At 40.6% G+C, this 26337-nt stretch overlaps 1 protein-coding gene across 9 annotated transcripts in view; it reads right to left on the bottom strand.

The window, feature by feature from the left end:
• The window catches only part of DACH1 (dachshund family transcription factor 1), a 346322-nt gene that overhangs the window by 33574 nt on the left and 286411 nt on the right, over window positions 1-26337 (bottom strand). For all 9 annotated transcript variants that reach the window (XM_082221410.1, XM_082221406.1, XM_082221407.1 and 6 more), the window contains 2 exons: window positions 12967-13118; window positions 2270-2417 (listed from right to left, as the gene is read on the bottom strand). In XM_082221410.1, coding sequence (XP_082077536.1) covers window positions 2270-2417; window positions 12967-13118 — 300 coding nt within the window. The remainder of the gene's footprint in view (window positions 1-2269; window positions 2418-12966; window positions 13119-26337) is intronic.

Here is a 26337-nt window from a genome sequence, read left to right as displayed (position 1 = left end):
GCAATGGAAGTGGCAACATAGGCTTTCTCTGCCAGCTCTGCCACCATGCAGAAGGCAGGGTTATGTGCTCTTAAGCATGTTCAGTCACTATCGCAACAAGACTCGTACCGCTTGTGCACCAGCTATCTCTGTACCTGTTTCATTGCCTGTAGCTCTAAGATAAATCTAGGGGCTGCTGGGCCCCTGCAATTTCAGAGAATGTGCAATTGGGTCTATGCCCTACCATGCTTTGCCACTCCGTAGAATAATTAGGCTCTCAGTAGAACTGCCAGGGCTGGCTGCAGGACCCCCTCGCAGCCCCCCCAAGCATTCAGGAACATTTTGGAATCCGTCTCCAAGGGCAGAAAATTTTAATAGGAGCCCCATCACTGCAGTGAGGGATTGATTCTGTCAGACCAAACTTCAAGTGGCAGTGGATAACAGCGTAATTTCAATCCCCTAACATGCAGACCACCCTCAGCCCAAGACTAGATTGCAAGTGTGCCCTGCCATACATGTTGACAGGTGACAAACTGAGAAGCCCCAGGCTGATTATTTCTAATGTTATTGGGGGTGGGGGAGAGAATCCTTTTAAGGTATTGGGGTACATTGGACCCCCCATCTTTCAGCCCGGACACTGAGATCCAGCACCGAGGGCCTTCTGGTGGTTCCCTCTTTGCGAGAAGTGAGGTTACAGGGAACCAGACAGAGGACCTTCTTGGTAGTGGCGCCCGCCCTGTGGAACGCCCTCCTTTCAGATGTGAAGGAAAGCCCTGTTTAGGGAAGTTTTTAATATTTAATGTTGTATTGTTTTTAACACTTGACTGGAAGCCGCCCAGAGTGGCTGGGGAAACTCAGCCAGATGGGCAGGGTATTAAAAAATTATTATTATTATTATTGTTGTTGTTGTTGTTGTTGTTGTTGTTGTTGTTGTTGTTGTTATTATTATTTGCTATGAGCCCAGTATTTCACCTAGGCATTTTGTTGTTATTTCTCTCTTGCTTTCCCTTTTGTTAACATTGTGAGGACCAATGAATCCCAATAGTGGTTTTTTTGGGTGGGTGTGTTAAACTATGTTTTTTGAATGTGATACTACTAAAACCTATTTCCTCCTTTTAAACTAGAATCATTTTGAAATTTATCATGATCTTGAAAGGGGGTCTACAGAATGTCAGCAGCAGATTGGCACTATTAAAAAAATGGTGAATGAGGTTTAACAAAGAGTTATGGTCATCCACCCAGGGTTTCTGCTCTGCAACCTCGATTTGCTTCACCTAACAGTATTCTCTTGACCATGCTAGCAAACAACCCAATTTGAACAGCAAGGGCACATAGGAAGGCCTTCTCCAAACTGCAATACTTCCTTCCTATAGAGTCTCATTTTTTTCAGAAGTGGTGTAATATTTCTTCTTTGGGTTTTGCTCCAGAATCTACAGCTATGTGCAGGAACTCTTAGTGCCTCCTTACAATCTGTACCATCCCTAGCAGTGCTTTTCCTTTCTAAGCACACAACACCCGTGAGAACACATGAATGGGGAGAAGGAAGAGGGCCTGATTTGGTCAGCAAGAGTCCAGGAAAGCCTCCAAGTTCCTTTTGAGTGCCTGATGATATCATCAGACACAAAAGGGGCCTGGCCGATTCATAATTAATCCAGGGGAAATGATTAATTTTCAGTTGTCCAGTGAACATCTGGGCAATTAATCCAGTTCTCCTGGATTCATTACAAATCTTCCCAGGGATGTCAATCTGCTCGTCATTAACTTTATGTAGATTACCTAGCCCCAGTTGTGGTGTCATGATTCCAAACTAACTTTATCCCTTTACCTATGAGGTACAACTACCAAATGTCAGGTCCTAAAGTAGAATAATAAAATTTAAGTAAGAATCACTTGAATATCCCATTTTAGAAATGTGTTTTGGAAATAGCCAATGAATTAAAATTGACCTACATCAAATAATATAAATATCCATTTTCACGATATGCTGTCTGAAACATTGTGAATTCCTTTTGACCTTGCTACTGTCAAGACTGTGGTAAAGACAAGAAAAATTTCTCCACTTAAAACCTACAGTGAAATTTTTGCACTGAGAATTGAAGCGATGTAATTTTCTGTGTGGAACCTTTTAAAGATAAAAAGGGTCTTTATACGAAACCATATGTTGTATCATTGGCAGTTACTCTTGTGCAAGGGAACTAAGGCAAGTCATATGTGAATAGTGGCATGGTATCTTTGGAAAACTGAGATAATGCATGAACCCTATAAATGATTATGTTTCTATTATCATTACCTCTGTTCTTCTGTTCCACTGCCAACTGTTTTTCAAGTGTTTCCCTCAGTTCTCGTTCCCTGAAAAGTTCCATTTTCAGCTCTGTCTTTTCCAGCTGGACTTGCTTCTCCTGAGCGCGAGCGTTGTCTATGGCAACCTTCAACAGGCCCTGTGGGGAGACAAAGTTCAATGGAGTAATCTTCTGAAATATTAAGCTACCCAATCAATGTCCGTTAGCTATGTAAAATCCCAATAGTAACCTGCCGGTACATTATAACATGTTATCAAATCATAGCACAGTTGTAGCATTGTGGAGAGGGAAACAACAGAAATAGTACAAAACCTCTTGACACTTTTATTCATATAATCAATAGAAACATACAACTTATAGAAACATGCCACAAGCTTTTATGGGAAGGAGCTATCGCTCAATGGAAGACGACATAGTTTAGTCCCTGGCATCTCTCAAGTAGGATGTGGAGAAAATTGTCTCAGAAACCCCAGATAGCTTCCCTTCAGCACTCCGCAGGTAAATGAGATTCTACTTCCAGAATAACAAAGACACAGAAATCATTCCGGGTTAAATGCCGCACTGTACACAGTAGTCTAGTTCTTTAAGCAACCTATTTTGAGATCGTAGTTTCAAACAATGTGGTATTATAACAAAAAAAAGTGGCAAAAGTGTCAGTAAATGCAAAAGCTCACAAGTAGACCTCCTTTACATTTTGACGATCCCTTCTTGTTGAACAATAAAACCTAGCTGCTATGGCAACTGCCATCTTTACTCAATCAGCAACATTCATGTACATGTTTCTTCTTCATCAGGAACAAACAATTAGTAACAAATGAAAGAGATCATTACATCAAGTGCCCTTTTAGATCACCCCAATTAAAACTTTAGTTTAGCTGTATTTTAATTCTAACATACCAAATTCTAATTTTCTGCTCTGATTGCTCTTGTTGACTTATCTTTGAAAGATGTACTCGCAGCGCAAAGCCTAGAGATTTATTTAGCAAGATGCCAATGTTGGCACCACTTAACGTGTTGATTGGTTGTATTATCAGTAGCAATGGAAAATAAATTACTATTAAACTATTATTGTCCTTGGCTGACAAAACACAATATTTTGCTGTTCTTTAAATATGAAACAATCATGGATAAACATGGAGAATAATGCTAAACTGCAACACTGATGGGTGTAATTTTATGTTAAGCACCTTTGCAAAGTGTGAAGCTGCTAAGAGCATGTTACATTTTCATTGGGCCTCAGCACCATATCTTCTCATCCACCCTATTCCCCTAACATATTTTTGAAACACTTTCTTCTAATGGTCCTAATGGTAATGCACTGTCTACTGCTGCTCATTATGTCTGGGAAAATATTAGCATTTTTGGCTCTGAAACCCACTAGGGACAACTTACAACCTATGGAAAATGAACTTTCGTTTTTAGAAGTTATATCCAGCACATCAGCAGGGCAGCCAAAATATTACACTTGGAGCCAAATTGATGCGTATGCAAAAATGTTACTGCTGCCAATGGCAACCCTAATGTGATGCACTCTGAAATAATAGGTATTAACTCATAGTCAGTGTAGCAGCATGAAAGAAGGGGCAAATAACGTAGCCCCTAGGACCCTCAGATGCCTTTGAGCCATAAACAATAGTTGGGCTGTTTGGATTTGTGTGAATTCTCTCTAGACCCATTGAAAAAAGATTTTACAAGACACTTTGGCTAATCCTCTTCTGTGATATTAAATCAATGTGCTGCCAAACCATTGAAAATGCAGTGCAAACTAGGACTACAACACTGTGCGCAGGTAGTTTGCTTGACTCTCACTGACGTCAAGAGCATTTAAAATGCCTAATGGGTCTAGGATTACTGCCCAGGGCAGCAACACAGGGAAATATATTCTTTTATGAAGACATAGACTTACAGTGAAGTTGACCAATGGTAGTAAAACCAAGAAAGTCAGGTTTCTTTTAAGGTAATAAGGCTGTATCATAACAGGGCAATACTTTTAAACCATTTGTACAAAACTCTCTAATCCCAATCTGGAAAGAGATTATGCAGAGAAACCCTATCAAAATAACTGGGGAGACATTACCAGCAGCTAATCCGGCTTCGTCTGGTTTATAGCACTGAAAGTCTTGGTTGTCCTGATTGATGACCTTTAGCAGGAGAGGGGCAGAAGGCATATGACCCCAAACAGCTTTCAATATCATTAACCATGGTATTGTATTAAGAGTTGTTCTTTGGGACGAGAAGTTGGCGATACAGCAGCTTCACTGCTACCTGCAGGGCTCGTTTCAGAGAGTAGCACTGGGGGACTTATGCTTGACCACCTGGCTCTAGTACCATCAGATGCCAAAAGGTTCCATTTTGTCCCTCATGTTCTTTAATATCTACATGAAGCAGCAGGCGAAAGTCATCTCTGGATCTGGAGTACGGTGCCACCAATATGTTCATGAGACCCAGCTTTGTTTCCCCTTGTCATCTAAATCAGGTGAGGCTATGCAGGTGCTGAATTGGAGCTTGGGGGCAGTAATGGGCTGGATGACGGCCAATAAACTGAGACCAATTTCTGTTAAAATGGAGGTAATCTGGATAGGCAATTTACATGTCTGTGAAGTCGATCAACAATTGGTTCAAGAAGGGGTGGCACACCCCTTGAAGCACCAGGTTCATAGTCTGCATCCAGCATTGTAACCAGATGGCCAGGGGCATCAGAGGCATGTAGTGCCAATCTTCCACTTACAGCTGGTTTGCCTTCTATGGCCATTCCTGACTGAGATAGACCAGGAACTCATGCTGTTTAGCCACATTTACAGCTACAATAATCTAAATGGAAGAAGGCCCAGAACCTACAAGTAGAGCAGAATGATGTTACTAAGTATTGTGGTTTACAATAAGCATATACCACTAGTTTTACAAGAGTTGCACAAGTTGCCGGCGTGAGTCCAAGCTGCAACCAGATAGCTCAGTGGGTAGAGCATTTGAATACAAGCTGCCCCAGGCTGGAAAGAGCAATTGTCATAGTTATATGTACTTTTGTCATATGGGGAAAGATAGTGGTATGCCCAGTAGAAACAGTTTACAGGGAAGTATGTGTCTAAACCACTGAGCCTCTTGGGCTTGCCGATCAAAATGTGTATATATATATGACTCTAATACCGTTCTTTCTTGACTTTCTTTCCGACTCACGCTTATAGCGTTCATTCATCCTTCAAAGCAACTGCTTAATTGGGTACACTTTCAGAATAATAGGTACTATCCAAATATGGCCTCAATGTGAATTGTTATGCGGTGCCCACTGGCGGAGGAAGAAGAGTGTTAGAATTCCTGCTCCATGATTGCAGTCATGGGATTTTTGTCTATCACATGTGTTTTGACTCCAAAAAGTGGGAAGTGATAGAGACAGGATGTTTGTGTTACTGTGTTCCGTGAAGTGGGACTATTGTCCTTTGTTTTTTCTCTTTGCTGTCTGATGCTAGAGAGAGAGGGAGCCATGTTGCAGTGCTCCGCGTGTGTTTATATGTAAATAAAGTAGATTAGCCAAAATGCTGAGTTGCTGAGGTCTGTTATGCAACTACAAAGAATCTGCGAATCCCTAAGTGTGCTGATGTCTGTTGGCATCGGTCGCTGTGATGTTTGGGCGGAAGAAAGCTTTTGAAGCTCCCGAACGATCAACCAGGAGGGAGGGAACATGCCAGTCGGGCATGTGTCTCTGCCAGGGTCCTACTCAAGTGTAGGCTGAGCTCCTGACAGAGCGAACCATCCCCAGCAGTGCAATCCCTGTGGGGTGCCATCGCGGCTGCCCCTGCGCTGGGTGCCACACACCTGCAGTCAAGAGTACCTCACCCCCGGGACGCGTGCCAGCTCTCCGCCCACCGGTGCCAAAGCATGAAGCTCCACCACTGGCCGTGCCCTAATGCGACTAGGACATACTGGGATGCACTGAGGATAAAAAAGCGTATTTCTTACGCACCTACGGCAGAGCAATATATTATGTACAACTGCTTATCACAAACCCCCATCTGCCAATCACTTGGGGATAAGCAGTTTAGGGAGAAGGGTGACAAGAGTGCAGAACAAGTGCTCTGCAACTGTTCCCCAAAACTCTTTTGCCCTAAAAGAGAGGTTCAGATATGCTTTTAGCCTGGCAAATGCAGAATTGCAGCAGAAAAACACAGGACAGGGAAGCACTAAGTACACTCTTCCTCTTGCTGTTTCTCCTATCCAAATGCTCCTACCTGCTTTATGCAACTGTAAAGGGTTTATTTCACTTGCTCATATGTTCCCACCTTACAGCTTAAAGGAAATAATATTCACTTTATTTGGGGAGTTTTTTAAAAACATAAATCTGAACTTGCTCCCTCCTTGCCATTTTCAGATCATTTCCACCCCAGGCAAACACCTTTTATCTCTGCTGACTGCTGTTATACCACTCTTCTGATTTGCGTTGCTTTTATTGTTTTTTCTTTTAATTCCTTTTAAAAAATTCTTTACTTGTCCACATGCTGAAATATTCTTCAAAGGCCCTCCTTCAGCTGCCTCTGCTACTTCAAGTGAGGAGGATGTAAAAAATGGGTGAGTTCCCGGGGGACTCACCTGGCACCCACACCTATGTCTTTTAGGCTATCATCTTAGTAATTTACCTGGGCATAATACCCATGAGCTTCTACCCTTGTAAACATGCATAGGATGCATGGGATCAGGAAAATACCCTTTTAATCCATTTTCTCCTTATTATTGTTGTTTTTATCCCTGCCTTTCAAAGTTTTTTTCTTTGTTTTTATTAGCTATTACCCTAGAAATCTCAAAGGGCGGAATAGAAGAGTTTTAAGTATAGAAAGTACATAGAGAGTAGTATCCAATGGGTGCTACACTGTTGATGCAAGTCAACTGCAAGTGGAATATGGAAGGAGGCAGTTTTATGCCATTTCTTCACTACCTGCAATCTTCTGTAACTCCCCCACCCACCCCAAAAAAACCATCTCCTTTCACTCTTCTTCTTCTTCCTATTCTTCTTCTTCTTCACCCTAAGGTACCAGGGTGGGTTACATTAAAAACCATACTGTTGCCATCCATCTGTCTTGCGAAACAATGGGGTGCACTTCCGGGGATGAAGTCAAACCATGGTCTTAGCAGCACCGAAGTGCAAGCCTCGGCTGTGTGTCTGGAGGTCCTGGGCTGCCCAGACAACAAGACCCACCCCCTTGGCCTTGCTGATGTGGTTCAAAGGAAAGCAGAGGAAAACCTCTGGCAGCAGCTTGGCTGCAGGAGTTGCTAGAAGTAGGCATACAAGGCACCATCCAACCGTCTTAGGGACTCCACTCCAGATTTGTGTAGCATTTACTCCTTACCTCCCGCAAGGCAGCGGAAGTTTAGGGTCAGAGTTTTCCTTCTCCTAGATGTGTTGCACATGCAGAAACTGTCTTATGGACGGTTGGGCCCACTATTGGTCTCGTCTGCTCAATCTGCCTAACTCACCAAGGACTTGAGACCCATCCACGACCTCACCTGGTTTAATCGGACATCCTGGCATCCAGCCACTGTCGCACGCTGGCAGCTTCTACGGGCCACAAGCGAGATCTGACTGTAGGATGGGGACCAAAGGTGGATAAACTACCCCAGAAGAAGCACAATCTGCCCCTACCAGAGGTACTATAATATAATTTATTATTTATATCCTTCCCCTAACACCCAATACACCCCAAAACAATATTAAAAACAATTTAAAACGTTATTTTCTGTCAGCGGAACAATACCCATTGAAATCCACCCATATGCTGTATTTTTTATTTGCTGTAATCCACCACGGAAACACATTGAGAGGCAGAGTATAAATTCCTAGAAATACATAATATTAATAATGGCTGCTTTTGTATTTTCCTATATCAGTTATTTTGCGGGGGGGGGGGGGATTAATTCATGATTTTAAATGGCCTAGCAAACTCTTTAGAGAGAATACTTCTGCTTATGGATTGTTTGTTTGCCATCTTACCAAACGTTATTTTGAACTCTCTGTTCACTCTCTGTTCTCTGACTGCTTCACTCACACATGGCTATTTTGTACGCCAACCAACATAAATACACAGGAAGTAAGATAGATGTACTGTACCCAACTACTTGTAACTTTCCACTCTCATTAGCATTCTGGTGAAGAGAATGTCATTCTCATAAATGTTTGCAGAAGGCAGATAAAAAAGGTACTGAATACAGTCGGTGCTAAATTGCAGCTTTTGTTTGATCTAATGCTTGCAAATTATTTTGCAATATTCATATCTTGTTGCAGTACAGGAACTCCCAAGTGCAAGTGCAATCATTGGGTTTTTTAATACATGACTTCATCTTGCACACTTTTTCTTAATTGAAGAACCATTTTGTTCATGAACAAATCTATTTGTATTTTAAAATCTCATGTTCATGTAATTCATCTGATTTTTATTATTATTAAAATGCTTTGTTTATTTCATCCATTGGCTCATAATGTACAACTCTGAGTTTAAAAGAGTACTGGCAACTATTTGCAATTATATGACTTGAAACAATTATTCCATTAATTAATTGCTTAGATTTAAATAAATTTGCAAAGAATTGCCAAAACATTAAATATAACTGCATTTTAAGCTATCAAGGGAAGTCTGAAATACTGTAGAATGAACAATAGTTGCTACTCGAGGGAAAATACTACTTCAGTTATTTTTTTCCATTTGGTATTAAAATAAGAAACTAACATTAAAGCTTAATTCTTGTTGGCGTGGTAAATTCAAGAGATATGCCTAGAATTGTGCTTGAAATGACAGCTAGAATTCCACCCCCACAAAACCCCTTTCTTCACATGCTACTGTTTGGGGGATTTGGGTGGAAAAATGTGTTCCCCAAATGCTATTGAAACACCCCCTCTGTTTTACTATTTGCAAATGGGGGTGACAAAATGAAGGGGGTGCCTTTCAGCTTGGCCCTATTTATACGACTTCACACTTCTGCTGGGGATTCGCATTATGGCATTCTTGTTCTTGTAAATAAATCAGATAGAAATGTTAAACATCTGCAGGAGAAGGGATATTCACCTAGCCTGCTCGATATGCTAATTTTGAGAGCAGAAGAAAATTCTCTGTATGAACAACGATTTCCTCATGTGAGCCTTTTCCAGCAGGCTTAAGAGGTAGCTAGACCCCAGGCTCCGGTCTGCCATATCAGTGAGTACTGGGCTCCAAAGAGCAGGCATGCCCTGAACTTGCAGTCCATCAATTAAAATGTGCCCTCCCTGATTAAAATGAACTTGCGCAGATAAATCTTTTGAAGCTTTAGCTGATTAATCTATGATTAAATCGTGCAACCCAACCCTGGTTTAAAAATGGATACAATTTCCCCCGTTTTCCTACTAATAAATGGACAGAGCTGCAGAGACTACATAATCAACCACAGAAGATGCATTTGAATACGTAATAATAATTCAAATCATGATTTGGTGCATGAGCGAAAAGCTGTCCCTTCAAGTGGCCCTTCTTTCTCTCATATATGCAGGGCTTCATATATTACTTCCTGGTCAAATCAAACCATAATTTTGCGGGGACATCTGAACTTGCAAACTATGATATGGGATAACAGTCCAAGCCAAGGCTACAAACCATGATTTGATCCTGGTGTGTAACACTCACATATTTGCCACTTCAGGCATGGCACATTGTGGCCTGATTAGCACAGGCAGAGGTGGAAGGGATCAGGAGAGGATGGAGCACTTGGGTCCATGCCTTCAATACAGCCAATGCTCAGACTCAAGTAACAGTTGAATTGCTGAGCTACAACAAAAGCATCCCAGCAGCAGCATTACGGATGTTCACTAGGAGTGGGGGGATGTTCACTGGGGGAGGGGGGCAAACTAGCAGGAGCACCAGATTGGACCTGCCAGTGCAGCCACACAGCCCCAACCTTGAAGGCACCTCACCCCTTCCTTTCCCAGTGGCACTGTCACTGCCATTGGGAGGCTATTGTTGTAGGTCCATGTTTCCAGTTGAGCTGCTCCTGCTCAGGTAAACTGGCAGGTTTCTGTCATACTGTAAAATGACCATTCTGGAAAAGGCTTTGGGTATTTATCCTGAATCAACCAGCGTGACAGCTGGTTGTTTTGCGGTGTCGATCCTGGGTTAAGGCTCTCCCAGACAGGGGCGACGCCTTCAGGATTGCCATATTGGGGGTTGTCATGGCCCACTGACCCCCGATTGGGCTTCCAGGCAGAGGCACCTCCCCCTAGACCCCTTTAACAGGGTACCCCTGTCTCATGAAAGTTCCCAATTCCCCCCACCCCGCCTAGACTAAGGATGGAATGCCTCATCTGCCAACAAGTTGTGACAATTGCTATGTGGTAGGCAAAACCTTCCAGACAAGCTTGATTTTTCTGCAGCAAATTCCTCCCTGGCCCCAATACAGTGACCAAATATTTCCATAGCAAGGTCATACTCAGAACTTGCGCACCCACCTTTGTGCAGGGCCATATGAAACATAGGATAGGAGGATGAGGAATCCAGGTCTGACTGAGCTGACAGTCTGGACCTGAGCGAAAACCAGGGGTGGGAGTCTTCCCTCAGGTCCGCCACGAAGCCCTGCCACTACTTCCTTGCCTGTGATAGGTCTGTTCAAATGCAGCTTGCTTGTGATAGGTCCATTTGACTACAAGCCTCCCAGCAACCTGCCCGGCTAGAGGAGGACGGAGTGTCATCTCCCAAGAGTCAAGTGGGGCTAGAAATTTGCCCCGGACTCAGAGCACAATCACCACTCACCATCCTACGAATGTAAGCGGTCCTTATTGCACCACAGTCGAGAATGGTGGTGAACCTACTTTTGGGTGCAACTCATAGGTAAAGGTAAAGGGAGCCCTGACCATTAGGTCCAGTCGTGACCGACTCTGGGGTTGCGGTGCTCATATCGCTTTATTGGCTGAGGGAGCCGGCGTACAGCTTCCGGGTCATATGGCCAGGGTGACTAAGCCGCTTCTGGCGAACCAGAGCAGCACACAGAAACGCCGTTTACCTTTCCGCCGGAGCGGTACCTATTTATCTACTTGCACTTTGACATGCTTTCAAACTGCTAGGTTGGCAGCAGCAGGGACCAAGCAATGGGAGCTCACCCCGTCGCGGGGATTCGAACCACCGACTTTGGATTGGCAAGTCCTAGGCTCTGTGGTTTAACCCACAGCGCCACCCGCGTCCCATGCAAGTCATAGTATGACACTAAAAAAAAGCTCCAGTAATATTTAGCTCTAAGAAAATGATAAATAAGGCTAAACCATAAGAAATTATCAAAACCATATTCTTCACACATTGCAGTCAAATCCTATACATGTTTATTCAGAAGCAGGTCTTAGGCTCCAATAAGACCCATGAAACCCAATGAGATTTTTTTCTGAGAAGACACATAAGAAGATTAAGCTTTTTTAACCTCTATAGATATACTTCTAAACTGTCAACTCATTAAAAATATCATGGTGGTATGCAATAAAACAGACTTATGATTGCTATCATTGCTTCGGAGACATAAACATGGAATATTCTGTATGTATCAATAAATTATCAGTTGCACATGACATGCTTTCTTTTCACCATATCTGAAAATCTGATTAAATTTATGATTAGAATAACACTACTGTTTTTGGATAAACAAACGATAACATGACTTTTTTGTGGTTTATGAGTACACTAATGCTCTAAATATATTCCTGCCTACCTGCATAAATGAGGTCCTGATGTGCTGAACAGGCTTCTAACAGTTCAACAGATTGAACCAAGCTTGGAAGCTCAGTACTAAATGTAATGAACCTGCTTAAATGAGCAAAGAAGGAATTGATGCTACTATTTCTTCATTAATCTAACAACTGTTTCTTCTCTTTTGTTATTTGTACTGGGAGGAACTTTCACAAAGATTCCATTTGAAGGTTTATACACAGAAGACACAGATGGAAGGAGTATTGCGAAGGCTCCATTTTTTATTTTTGCACACGGCTGTTGATAAATGCAACACAGAGCCTAGTGGTGGCAGAAATTCCACCAGCCATATGCATGATCAGTATACTTGTGGGTAAGCCCCGTCTTTTTCTCCACCTAATCTCAACCACGCTAGCATGCCCTGTAATATGCTGGTCAAAACCCTGAATAATGTTCAAGTCAGACTGCAGTATACATACAATAGACAAGCTGACTGCTGCAAAGGAAATCTGCAGAAAATTTTGTAATGCCCTTTGAAGTCTATTCTTTGAAGATAGTACTGAAATGAGCTTATTTGTAACAGAAATGCTTTTCTTATTAATGTCTTTTATATTAAGGCATATTTTCCATAGATTAACATGTCATTTCCACCTTGGCATTAATTCAGTTTAAAATAACTATTTATTTTAGCAGGTTTTCTCTATCAAGAAAGTTAAACAGATCACTACAAATCATTACTGTGTAATAGAAAAAGCATTTTAGATAAAATACTGGAGCCACTTTCATCTAACTCTGCATCAGTTCAGCATTATAAGCCATATTTTATGTACTGCATTTAGATGGTTTTATAAACTCATTTGATTACTGTGCTGCCTTTAATACTTTAAATTCCTGAAAGAATTTTCCACAGTCTTATGAACTAGTTAAAGCTCAACTGATTGTATTAATGTCGACAGTTCGCTGACTGTTTTATCTGTATTGTTTTACACTGATCTGCAAGGAAGGCCTACCTGGATGTTAGTCAGAAGGGTTTCTATGGAGGACAATCCATCAGGAAATAGAAAAGGAGATGGAAAACCTGGAGGTAGCGGCTGCCCATGCCCAGTTAGCGAAAGTTTGTCAAGGCTGTCTCTTGCGGTTGGTGTGGAGAGCGGGGTCTCATCTGTATGTGATTGAAACAAAAATATAGAACAAGTTACGCTTGTCTGTTTTTATTAGACCTCAGTAATGGCTTCCCTAGTGGTTTCCAGAACATTTATTGCAAATTGGTTCCTGCTATCAGGAGAAAATGCTTTCTGCTGAATTTTCTTTAATGAAAAAGCTGTGGAGATACAACAAGATAACATTAATGAGTAACTTTATAAGCCTTTTAAATGCAGTCTCTAATGAGACTGAGTTTACAGTGCCATAGAATCTTTTTAAAACAAATATTATCTCACATATACTTGTGATAATATATTTAGGCTGACTTTATGGGTACCTTCCCAATTATCTCATTTTAGTCTGTGCACTATTTGGATTGACAATAGAATATTTCCGAGGATGATACATATTTTATATTGCAGCAGTGTTTTTTATGCGAAGATGATTCTCAATTAGTTAACCCATAATCAACCATCTCCTTGATTTAGGAAGTGCATGTAAAAATAAACTTCCATGGACACACACACACACACACACACACACACACGGGGCAAGCCGCTATGGGGACACACACCCAGTGGTCCTGCCCACACGTTGCTGGATGCTGCTGTCAGCTCCAACAACTATGCTGGACGTTGGGGAATCATTTCCAGATATCTCTCCCACTCTCCTGGTCCCAAAAGTGCCAATCATCTCTTGAGTGGCGGCCTCATGAATAGGAACATTCATGCAGGTGCTACTATACATGGCAATATTTCCACTGGAATCTGTATTAAGACTGAGTGTTAAAAACAACCCCCCCACCCCACCCCAAGTTACGTATTTTGATTACTCTTAGAAAGTAACACATTTAACATATTTTTTCTCCACTCTATGTGTACATAAAGTCCACTGGCAACTTGGAAGGTTTTCTATATACTTCATCATAATGTTGCAGTTGCCTTGTCTCTCTTCCACAATCTAAGGAAAGGCTTTGGAAAATGTTGCTGCATATGCCTCTGATTTGTAAAGTAAAGGTAAAGGGACCCCTGACCATTAGGTTCATTTGTCGCTTTATTGGCCGAGGGAGCCGGTGTACAGCTTCCAGGTCATGTGGCCAGCATGACTAAGCCACTTCTGGCGAACCAGAGCAGCACACAGAAACGCCGTTTACCTTCCCGCTGGAGCGGTGCCTATTTATCTACTTGCACTTTTTCGTGCTTTCGAACTGCTAGGTAGACAGGAGCTCGGACCGAGCAACCGAGTTCACCCCGTCGCTGGGATTCGAACCGCCGACCTTCTGATCGGCAAGTCCTGGGCTCTGTGGTTTAACCCACAGCGCCACCTGCATCCCGCCCCTGATTTGTATATGAGATAAAACCGCACAACACTGTATAAAAATCAGGGGGGGGGGGAAGCATAGCAGCTTGCCAGGAGGAACGACCTCCCTCTCCTCCCCAACAAGCTGGGGGGTTCTCCCAGTGCCCCCCCAGCCAACTTTGGAGGTAAGGAGTTGCCCCATTGTGGGAGGAGAAAAAAACTCTCTTGCTCAAGAATAAGCTCTGTTCTGTTATTCATCCTCCAGTTACTCCCAGCTCCTGCTTCCTCCCAGCTGCCTCCACTTCCACCACTCTCATCTGTCTATCCTTTGCTGTCTCCTCCTTGCTCCTTCCAGCACCCCCTTCTGCCTGTTGCCTTGCCTCTTTCTTCTCATTTTCCTTCCTAATTCTTTTGTCCTGTCTCTGGCAGGAACTTATGCGTTGGTTATTGAAAGCTGCTGCACAGCCTCTGATTTGAACAGATCGTAAAGGCAAAGCAGCAGTGTGGATCCAGTATGCCCCTCATCTGCACTACTGGATTCTAAGTCTTTCTTGGAATCCCTCTTCCATGCCCTGATTTTGTTGTACTAGTGCATACATCACCTAAGCATGCAGGTACCTCCTTCTTGTTGCTTTGTGGACATGTTTTTGCAACAATACCGTTGGCATGCATTAGAAAGAGTGGTATCTGTCACACTGTAAGTTGGATGCTCACACAGATTCATTACAGGCGCCTCCATACAATAGATTTATTCAGCATTTATCCTGATACGCTTGTCCAAACATTACATGGGGGTTAGATATGCTTGGTCTTTATTGAGCCTTTGCTATGTTTTGCTTATTGGGTTCATATACTACAAAGAACATTCACCCTGCATTCATTCAGATTTGCTTGCAGCATGTTTACACATTTTCCCATTAATAAATTTGTCCCACATTTTCCAATGTATTTTCCTCTCACTTTCCTACCTGCAAACAGTCAATTTCTTTGTAAAAATTAGTTTGTTGTGCTAAGGTGTCAGAGCACTTTAATTGCACAAACCTGCTTTTTCCCAGCATGCTTTGAATCCTCCTGCAAAATACTTGCTTCACTTTTTCAATGACTACATACACATGTAGTGAGAAGCCATAGTTTAACACTAAATGAATGAGCAGAAAGGGGCCTGTGCAAAGTGCCTGGCTCACACCCCCAACTCCACCCTTTCACAGATCCCTGGCTTTCACTGAAGACCAATTTCAAGCCATGGGTTATGAAGCTGGCTTGCTGAAACAAACTAGAGTTTATTGTAAATCACAATTCCTGGTTCACATGTAAGGTTGAGTCAGGAGAAACTGAATCTTGGTTTATTCACCCTCTTGAAGGAAATGGAAGCACCTGAACCCACAGGGACTCGCGCACATCATGCTAAACCATGGTTTAGTGCTTTGTGTTAACCCTACAAGTATATACAAGCCTTTAAACTAATACATAATTGTTAGTAACTTTAAACATTTCTGCTACATTCACTGCAATGCTTGTGAAGGTTCTCTTACATTCTTTCCTCCAATCAGAAGCAAAAAATAACCTAAGCATTCCTAAAATGGTACTGAATTGCTTTCATTCCAGTGACTAAACACCATTTTTACTGATTAACAGTGGTTTCATTGAACCACAGTGGATAAATAAGAGACTTGAACTCAAGCTGAACTTATTTTAATGAATGTTTAATTTAAGGAAAAATAATCTGACATAAAGTGACTTTGTTTTCTTTACGTCCCATGTGAAATAAACTTTGAATGTGACTGTATTTGAAGCAAAACAAATGTACATATCATACACAGGAAGAGTGGATATTTGGCAATGTGAGATAAGCTATGACCAAGGGAGGGGGAAAGGGGGGGGAAGGCTTTAAAGGGAATAACAACACATACTGTAAATATTAGCCAATTAAAACACAACCATAGATCACGGTAGCATTAAAGTACTTCAAAATATGTCCAAGAGCTCTCCATTACAATGTTGTTAACATTATGTCAAAGTGAATGGCTCAAGGCCTAAACCTCTTTGAACAAACCCATCCAAGGGACAACACACATTTCTGCTATAACCCTATTCACACATTTCTGCCACACCTCCTACCACTGACATCTTTCTTCTCCAACAACCACTGGGGGGAAGTGAGCAAAAAGCCTGAGACCTCAGCTCCTGCTCTCAAGCAAGGGCTTCGCCTGGTCATTTGTGAGCAGGAGCTTGAACATTGGGATTTCTCCTCACACAACCATGCATACCATGTGGCTACTGGGGGGAAAGGGATAATGTTGGGCTGGGGCTAAAAACATGGGCCCACATGTTTATGTCCAACACATGAGCAATGCATTAATAGGATTTCTAAGTCCTCTCCTCTCAGAAGGCTAATTGAGGAACGGGGCAAATTGGCATGTTTATTTTGGAAGCCAACAACTGTTTGATATTATAATAGTACATCCCTAATGCACAAAGCCAAGAATGGACATCCCTATTTTCATTCGAAAAACGTTGGAGGGTATGAGCAGGTGGAAAACAGCTGTATGGATTGTTCTTTATTCTTGATGTATACAGTATACGGCTGAATGCAGAGATGTGCTGGCGAAAGAAATTAAGGCAGTAGCATTGTTCTGTGATTTGTTGTGGGAGCATGCATTTAGCACATGTTAAATGCCCATTAAGTTGTGGGCTTGTGTTTTATTTGGAGAAGTGATGATGCAACATTATTATATATATAAAATCTGTAAGTTGTAAGTATGAAAAGAAATCAAGGTGCAGTAGTATCAAAAACACACATCACATAAGGCAGACATTAAATTTGACACCTGGAAAGAGTAACAACTGTCACTGGAAGAGCAGAACCGCTCACTCAGGGCCTTCCCACCACATCACCTTCCCTCAAGACTCTTAGAATTTGTAATCTTGCATGCTCATACAGAGAATATTTGTTGGTAAGAATGTTTCAAACAAAAAGCTAGAATATTATGATGTATGAATCTAAGTGCCACTTTGATTTCTCCTTAAACTGTAATTAAGTACTTGAGATTATATGTGAAGGATAAGGAATATACATATTTTTGTGGATTTAGGTGCATATTAAATGTAAGGTTTTTGACATGTGTTTCATTATCAGTCTTAGAGAATAATTATTTGCCCCAAAACAAAGCCCCAGGGAGAAAAAATCCTCAAGTACAACAGCTGGTATTTTGCAAGTCTCAGATGATGAAGATATAATATTAATGTGTGAAAACTCTTGTATATTAAATGATCTTTTTTGTTTTTACTTAATTGTTAAATATTTTGTTTCAAACCTCAGTAGAAAAAAAATGATCAAAATGGCATATTTAGAATATACATAAGCTGCTGCGTAGCAAATATTAAATTCTGAATACCAGAAAGAAAACATGGGTTTTAATTAATTAACATAAATTCCTATAAAGTTACAACTTAGCTTAATGGACAAAGTGCTAAGACGAAAGCCCCCTATAACAGCATAACAAGTCTGACTATTTAGGGAGTGACATTCTGAAATGTATAGGAATTGTGCTTCTGAACCTGTTGTTAATTGAGACCTGCAATCTGCGGATTAGCTCCAATACCGTTTTGCTATGTCTACACAATTAAAAGACAGTTATCCTAGCCCAGAGGAACTTCACACCAGCAAGAAGGTTTCCATGTGTGTATCAGGAACTGTGAGTGTAAATTAGATATATATCCAAATTAGAAGGTGTATATCCATACAACATGACTTCCAAGGAGTAAAGCACTGTAGTCTCATTCCTGGCCTTCTATAAGCAAGACTTGTGTGTTTGAGGACATTTCCCCAAGTTTATTTACTATTACAACCTGAGTCGCCATAACTGAACACAGTTTGCCAACCATACTAGGCGCTTTGGAAGATCACAATTTGTGTAGGCCTGAAATAACCAAATCCCAAATAGTTTTTATCAACAGAACTGAGTCTAACTTCCTACTCTTGGATACCCTATATCAACTTCCCGGTTCCTGTGAGGAGGAACTCCCACCCAATATGTCTTTCTGAATACATGGAGTATAGTAAGCAAAGCTTGGTGCAAAAAGCTGAGATCCATTCCTCTCTTGGACACATGAGCACTTGAACACTCAAGGTTTTCTGTTATACAGTGCAATCCTAAATATGTTTACTCAGAGCTAAGTCCCACTGAATTCAATGGGACTTGCTCCCACATATGTTTAGGATTACAGCCAGAGTTCATTAATCTACTGGGAAGTTCTTCTCGTGAGCAACACTGGGATGAATGGGGCTTGCTCAGTGGGGCTCTTACACAGCTCCCATTCATCCCAGCGAGTCTCATTGAGAACAACTTCCCTGAGAATTCCTTCCTATTGCACACAGCCCTCCACAAGCACATACCTCAGCGTGATGTCCTCATTTCATTGTTTGCTCTTATTATTCGCCTTTCGCAGATATGCCAAAACTAAAAGGAACTAGCAATGTTAATCAGTGTGTTCATAAACAAAATTCAAAATGAAATCAGTATGCAGTTTTATACCTGATGTGATTTTTGTGGCAAGTGCATTCATCAAATGTCTGAAACAAGCTGACAAAATACTTCCATTAGCAAGTTTCCAGTGGTATTTTCATGCTTGATGTTCACTGAAAAAACGCTACACAAGTTTTAGTTCTATCTTTCACGCCGTATTTAATTATTCTCCATTCAAGTCAACGTTTGTGTTTGCTTCTGCTGCTGTGACACAGGCCTTCAAGTCAGGATTTTTCAACTGTATGCCTTTACATATTCAGATTTTTAATATATTGTACAAGGTACCAAAATAACCTCAACAGTATCCCATATTTGGATATGAGAGAAAGCGAGAGAGAATATCCAGTCATAGTTGCTGCAATACACCAGCAAACATTCTGATGGTGCCCTCCATGAGTTACATACAAAATGCAGGAACTGTAAACTTGCATTCTCAGGTCCTGTTCTTCACACCTAGAAATTTCTTCCCAGAGATCGGCATTATTCTAACACTTTTATTAAAAGTTTTACCAAAACCTGAGTATGAATTCAGAAGTTCCGTACTTAGTACAGATACAGTGGTACCTCGGTTTACGAACTTAATCCGTTCTGGAAGTCCATTCTTAAAGCCATTCTTAAACCAAGGTGCGCTTTCCCTAATGAGGCCTCCCGCTGCCGGTGCCCTTCCACCGTTCGGATTCCGTTCTTAGACTGAGGTAAAGTTCGCAAACCGGAACACTACTTCTGGTTTTGCGGAGTTCATAAACCAAACTGTTCGTGAACCAAGGTACCTCTGTATTTTATAGAATGAAAGCGGCTGTATCACTCACAACTCTGCACATAATGTACTTATGCTATACACCCCTCGCTCCCAGTTCAATTATGAATAACCTAAGGTAAACAGTTCTTGTATCCATTGATTTAGAGTATAAAATTTAGCAGTTACTAGTTTAACACAACCTGGAAATAAGACCATGAAATCTGACTACCTTGCTTAAAGGCTGCTAGCGTGTGTTCTCCCAGGCTGGCGACAGAGCCAAAGAATCCCTGTGATTACTCTCTTAACTAACTAATAAAGCAAATGAAGACTAATAAAGCAATGCAGAATTGGGATGGACCAGACTTTATTGGATCCTTACACCCCTACTTTTGAATGAGTCACAGAAAGTCTATTTATAAACTGCAGTCTCCCTCCTTCCCTTTTAGTAAAGGTATAGACTAAAATGGTCTCATCACATAATCAATACTAAAAAAGGGTGTATGGAATGAACAAACAAACCTGTCAAGTTAATAATACATTGAATTATTCTATGAACTGTGACCATCTGATAAATTAATTTAACCATGACAACCAGATAGGGATACTGGTATTGCTTATAGCACTAAAGCCTCATTTGATTCTGCCACAATCCGGGTAAGGAGGGAGAGGAGGGAAAGAAGAAAATAAAAGCCTTAACAGAAGCCAGTTTGTAGAGAATATCAGGTTATAATGGCACTATTCAGAAAAAAAAGTTGAATCTTTGTATTCATGTATTGCTTAAAACATTTCTTTGTTACTAGTCCCTTATACTCCCTAGTCACAGTGCACAGACTTGGCACAATTAGGCTATTTAGTTCAATTATTTTAAACACATTTAATCTGTGCTGGGTTGTATTAAGGATACCACTGTGACATAAGCAGTTTGGTAATCTCGGCCAGAGGCATTTGGGGCAGGTGGCTTCCTAGGTTGGTCTCAGAATTGCCAGTGGCAAATTTAGCAATCTTTTGTGATGTAAGTGTGTAGGAAGTGATGTAAGAGTGTAGGAAGATGCACTCAAACAAGTAGTGCAGTTTTGGCTGGATTCACTATGAGTGGATCTCCAGAATTTCAGACAGGCGTCTTAACCAGTCCTGCCTGGATATTCAATCTGGGACCTTCCATGAATAAAGCATGACCTACAGTGAGATACAGTACATACTTTAACATATTTCATTGGGATAGTATTATAGGCATGATAAAATCAGCCTGATAGATATCTCTGTAGCTTCCTTCTTAAACACCTTCAGAGCAATTTTTGTTTAGACTATTGTGACTGCCTTGTTGAATGCTCCTCTCTTCTGCTATTTCCCCCCTTTCAAGTTGATTCAAAATACCCCTGCTGCTTATACACTCTGTCTGTTCAGACTATCTCCTGTTGTTTGACCCCCGTGACGTCTCTTTGCTTCCCAAACCCTTAAATGAGAGGTGGCAAAACGCTGTGTCAGTGTATATACTAAGGTTACCAGATGTTTTTCAGTGAATCCAGGGACACTTTTCAACTTCAGTAGGAATGATAGGAATTTGTCAGGGGACTGATTTGTAAATCCAGGGACTGTCCCCGGGAAACGGGGACGTCTGGTAACCTTAGTATATATGCCGTCCAGCTTTCCACCTCTGACTTGCATCTCAGGATACCCTTTCTTCCTTGCTACCTCAATATATTGCCAGCTCTATCTTTTCTTCCAATTCCATTCTCCATACATTCTGCCATACTATTCCGCATGCCTAGAACACTGTCAAGCAACCATCTTTTTCATCCACCAAGTTGCCCCAAACATTGTACAATCGTGGTTCCCAACACATGGTCTGCATCCATAAAGCAGGACAAGTTATAGATGACCTTGTTTATTTTGCCTTTCGTATTATCTTGCTGATGGATGTCCTTTTATTCAAAGCAGACCAGTTCTTCATGCCTCCCTCACTGCTACCTTGGCTAAGAAAGAGAAACTGAGCACTGAAGGCTTAAGAGAACAACCTAAAATCACCAACACTTGATTCTTTTGCACAAATGAATAATTTCCAGGAAATTCTATAGGATAGTAGTGCACAACACACACAAATACAAAGAACACAACATGCTAAGCAAAACTAAAGCAAAGCTTTCACGTAATCTCCTGCATCCCCCTCACAAAAAAAGATGACTGTGAATTTAAATTATAATCCATATTACCATAGTAATTGCTGTAAAATTAATTCATTGTTATAGCGTTTGCAAGTCAACCTAAGCCCTGCTGTCATTTTAAAGTAATTTAGGACTCCTAAGCCCTTTACTTACAGATAGTAGTCCTACAGCCAAAGATGGGAGCAATTTATAACATCGTGTTTATAAAACTTTTACTGCACCTGCAGCATTGTGTAAAAAGTGGAACTACGAGATTTACAAGGGGAAAATTCCCCAAAGAATTCTGTACAAAGATGCTAAGATCTTAAATTGATTCTTTTCAGTTCACAGCATTTAGATCATCTGAATCCTTAAGATTTTTGTTGTCCTCCCCACCCTCCAGCTACACCCTTCCTTTTGTGGTACTGTATTAGTATTTCAATTCAGCTTCAGTCAAAAAGCTTTCAAAACAGTAGGAACCAATGACACATCGAATGAATAGTTCAAAGTGAGCGCACAAACAGGTGCTGTAATCATTTATTTCCATAATGAGTTCAAATATGTGATATTGTAAGCAATATCATATTCTTTTCAGCCCTCAGAATTTACTAGTGATTTCACAATGCAATCCCTTGCATATTTACTCTGAAGTAAATGCTACTTATCCGGTTTCATCATTAGTCACGAAAAGTTTAGGTGTATATTTACAGATTTATAGATTATACTTAAGACATAAGCTAAAGACTTATGCTCTTTGGGGCCATGTTATTACATTTTAAAAAAAATGTTTCTGAAAAAAAGCCCACATTGGAATCTGACTTGAGAAATAGTATTTGTTGTGATTCTTCTGTTGAAGTTTACATTTGTATTTGAAATCCTTTGAAGGTTACAGGGTGAAACCTTCCAACAATATCTCGAAATCTTCTGGGACCAAATCCCATTATGTGGAGTTCAGTGAAGGGGGTAAACACTACCATAAAGAAATACAAATTGCACTTATTTCCCATTTAGCCAGTGTCACTAAAGTTCACCATTTAGAATTCTAACCAGTTAGAACTTCTTCTTGGAGGTCAAGTGTCTTGTGAACCATGTCATCTCATTGATGACATCATATCCCATCCATCAATTCTTCCAGGAGCACACTTGCCATCTGCTCGGCACACTATAATAACTTATTAGATATATTCACAGGGTAACAACCTGTACAATGACACTGCTATCTTAATGCTGGCACATATAGAGAGATAACAGTCATGGGTTGCGGGGTTTTTTGCCATTGAAAAGAACTCTACACTCAAATCTTTAGAAGGTAACTTTCGTTATCTGTAGTAATTATTCAGTATTGATTGCGTTGATATTGCTTTTATTCATAGATTGGGGACATTTCTTTCAAATGCTTCTTTACTATTTTAAATTGAAATAGGATCAATGAGACATACCACATCACAGATATCCTACAGTGAAGCATTCCCTAGTAAATATCATACACAAGTACAGATTCTCTAGAATAATACTACAAAAAATACACAAGCCAAAATATTTAAGATAGGCTTTTTAAAAACCAAAATACATTATATTTCAAAATAAAAATTTATGCTATGCCTGCATTATTGTCATTAATAAAAAGTAATTAATAGAAATAACCTTCAAACAAAAATCAATTAAACTTTTAAAATCATGTTTCAGCAGAACAGCATACAATGCTATGTAAAAAGCACATGAATGTTGCAATTTACTGAACGTTGCTCCCATATACCAATTCAAATAAGGGAGTTAAGAAGGATGGAGTTTTGGTTTATTGCACCCTAAAACTGTACAAGTTTAGTGTGTTGGCTGTTGGAACACACATGACATAATAAGGATTGGTCTAATACTCCCTCAATAGCTGAAAAATTGCTTTCCGGAAAAGGGCAAAATTTGTTTTGCATTACAGAGAAATTTATCCTCTGTTCCTTCCGTTGGCTCGTCGTTTATTCCAGCTTACACTGTGATCAACATTGTACTAAAATAAAGTCAAGTACAACAGCCGCTCTCTGCCCATCAAAACTCACAGACGTCTGCCAAGCACTTGTAACAGCTGGTGTTACATTAATTAGTTTAAACTATTTATTTCATCCATCTCCAGAGCAGATTGAGCAAAAACATTAGAGATTATTCTAGCATCTGTAAGTGCCCTGCAAACATTAACCAACCAAAGTTAGAATATTAGTCGTTAGCTTAAAATATATGTGATTTAAGACTCTCTGCAGTCAATTACAATCATAAATAAAATATTCGACGTTGCTGCAGTATCACAGTGTATTTTATTGACAGCATTTTTACATAACCATGCCTTAAAGTTGTATTAGTCTTTTGTGTACACAAAGTTTCTTTGTCATAAGGAATATTAACCAAAAAAAAAATGCTATAATTCCTGGCAGCACAGATCATTAACAATATACAACACTGTGTGGGTGACTCAGTGGATTAGTCACTGGTTTTATGTCTAGTCTTGGAATTGAGCCCTAACTACAGTGATCAAAAGAGCGTTAGGAAACTGCTGTAAAAAATCTCCATTAAAATTACTTTTTGGCCTCAGCTAAGTTTTAGTAGACAGCAGCATGAATCTTCTTTGTATGCGGATAATTCCTGAAGTTTGTGGTATCTTTCTTCCCCTTAAAGAAAGGTAAGGAATGAGACAAAGAAGGTGATTCTATTAAACATACTGAACTCAACCAACTCAGAGCTCCTGTTCAGAAGATGGCAAATGATAATCAAGTAGGTTCCTATTAAAATGCAAACCAAACTGAATTACTCTTCCATCCCTAATGACATCACCTGTCCTGTTGCAGAAAACTCTGGAGCCACAAGAGAGTCCAGTAAATTCCCAATCCATCGCTGATCTGCAGGTTCACTGCAAAATTACCGGTGGCGTATCTGGTCGGTGACATGCCTATTTTTGTGGAGAGGTGTGATTTATCGTGTAAAAACTGGTTCCAGCATGCAACTTCCCCAAAGCCACCCAGAATGTACATAGTAAATTCAGGCTGCTCTTTAAAAATTATGCATAAATGCAATAAAAGCTAATAAACTAAACTTGCTAAATTCTTGTTGGCCTATGATTGCAATATGTACCAGACTATTCTATACCACCATGGGTCAGAAATTATGATATAGGAATCCACCAATGATAACCAAACTCCTGCCAGCTATCCAGTGTCACCAGACCATGTCACACGATTATTTGACATATTTATTATTATGAAAACTTATAGTGAGTCAGGTTAACTTAACTATGCTGCTCACATCCGTGATACTAGCCTGGTTGACATGACATGGTAAGCCAAATAATGGCTTACAGGGACCATGCAACCATACTCTGGCTGCTGTTCATGGTTGCTAAGCCAAACTTACCTAGGAGCCGTGCACAGTGGCAGTAAAAAGGAGCAGAGAAGAGCAAAGCAGCTGTGAGCTCTTCTCCAGGGGTTCACACATTTGCACGGTCCCAATCAGCCAAAGTTTGGCTCACTGTGTTGTGCAAACCAGGCCAACAGTTAACTATTAAAAACTCCTTTTAAGCTTGACTGGCATCAATGTAAATTAGGAATGTAATTATATACAATCTTATATAATTGACTTAAATGATGTTAACAACAAAATTTCCACTGTGGATCCGAAAATGTTCCTCAAGCATATGATGCATGAGACTTGCGAAAAAGAATAAAACTGAGACTTGTATCTTCTTTTTGAAAGTGCAACTGCATCTAGGAACTCAATTCAATCAACATGTGCCAGGCAATTAAAAAAAAGGCTCACTATGTCTTTTCCTCTTCATCCCATACTGTCTTCCCCAAACAACTCCTCCAGCTAGAAAAGCAGCTACTTATATTGCCAGAGCTGCTATGGACTATGCCAAAACACACAGGAGAGATCATCATCAGCACTTTCTCCAACTCAGTATTTACTTTTAGAATAACATAAAAGGCTTTCAAATTTCCCCCATTCTTTGGGAAGGTATCTCCCAAATACCAGGACCGTTTAGGTGACACAGATATTTTAGAACTGAGGATGCAGCTGTACTTTTTGTTGTTGCCTAAATGTAGTACAATAATCTGATGGCTATTGTATGCGGCACCACATTCAACTGCACCAGTAGCATTCTACAACAAGGGTGCTGTGCATAGAGCAGGGCTTTTTGCCTTTTAAAACTTCCTACCCATTTCAGTCTGTCTGGTACCATCATCACTGCTGCTGCACAGTCTATTTTATCATTTACATTTTTTTCATTCTGTTTTAAATCTTTATCTTTTTACTTCATTGTTTGAAAATGTCATTAGCCACCTTGTGAGTCTTGAGAGGCAAGGCAGAAATATTTTGATACCTGGCTTAGGAGATTTACCGACTTTGATTAATTCACACTGGAGCTCTTGCATACTGCTTGAATACTGGGTAACCCTTTAACTATCACAAATTGTGTGTGTCCTATCTGAATATCATGCCTCACAATGGGTTCTTCTCCAAAGAGAACAACAAGCATTTAATGGAATTTAAGGT

This window comes from Podarcis vaucheri, assembly GCF_965113315.1.
Source record: "Podarcis vaucheri genome assembly, chromosome: 4".
Lineage (NCBI taxonomy): Eukaryota > Metazoa > Chordata > Lepidosauria > Squamata > Lacertidae > Podarcis > Podarcis vaucheri.
This window is presented reverse-complemented; position numbering and strand designations above follow the sequence as displayed.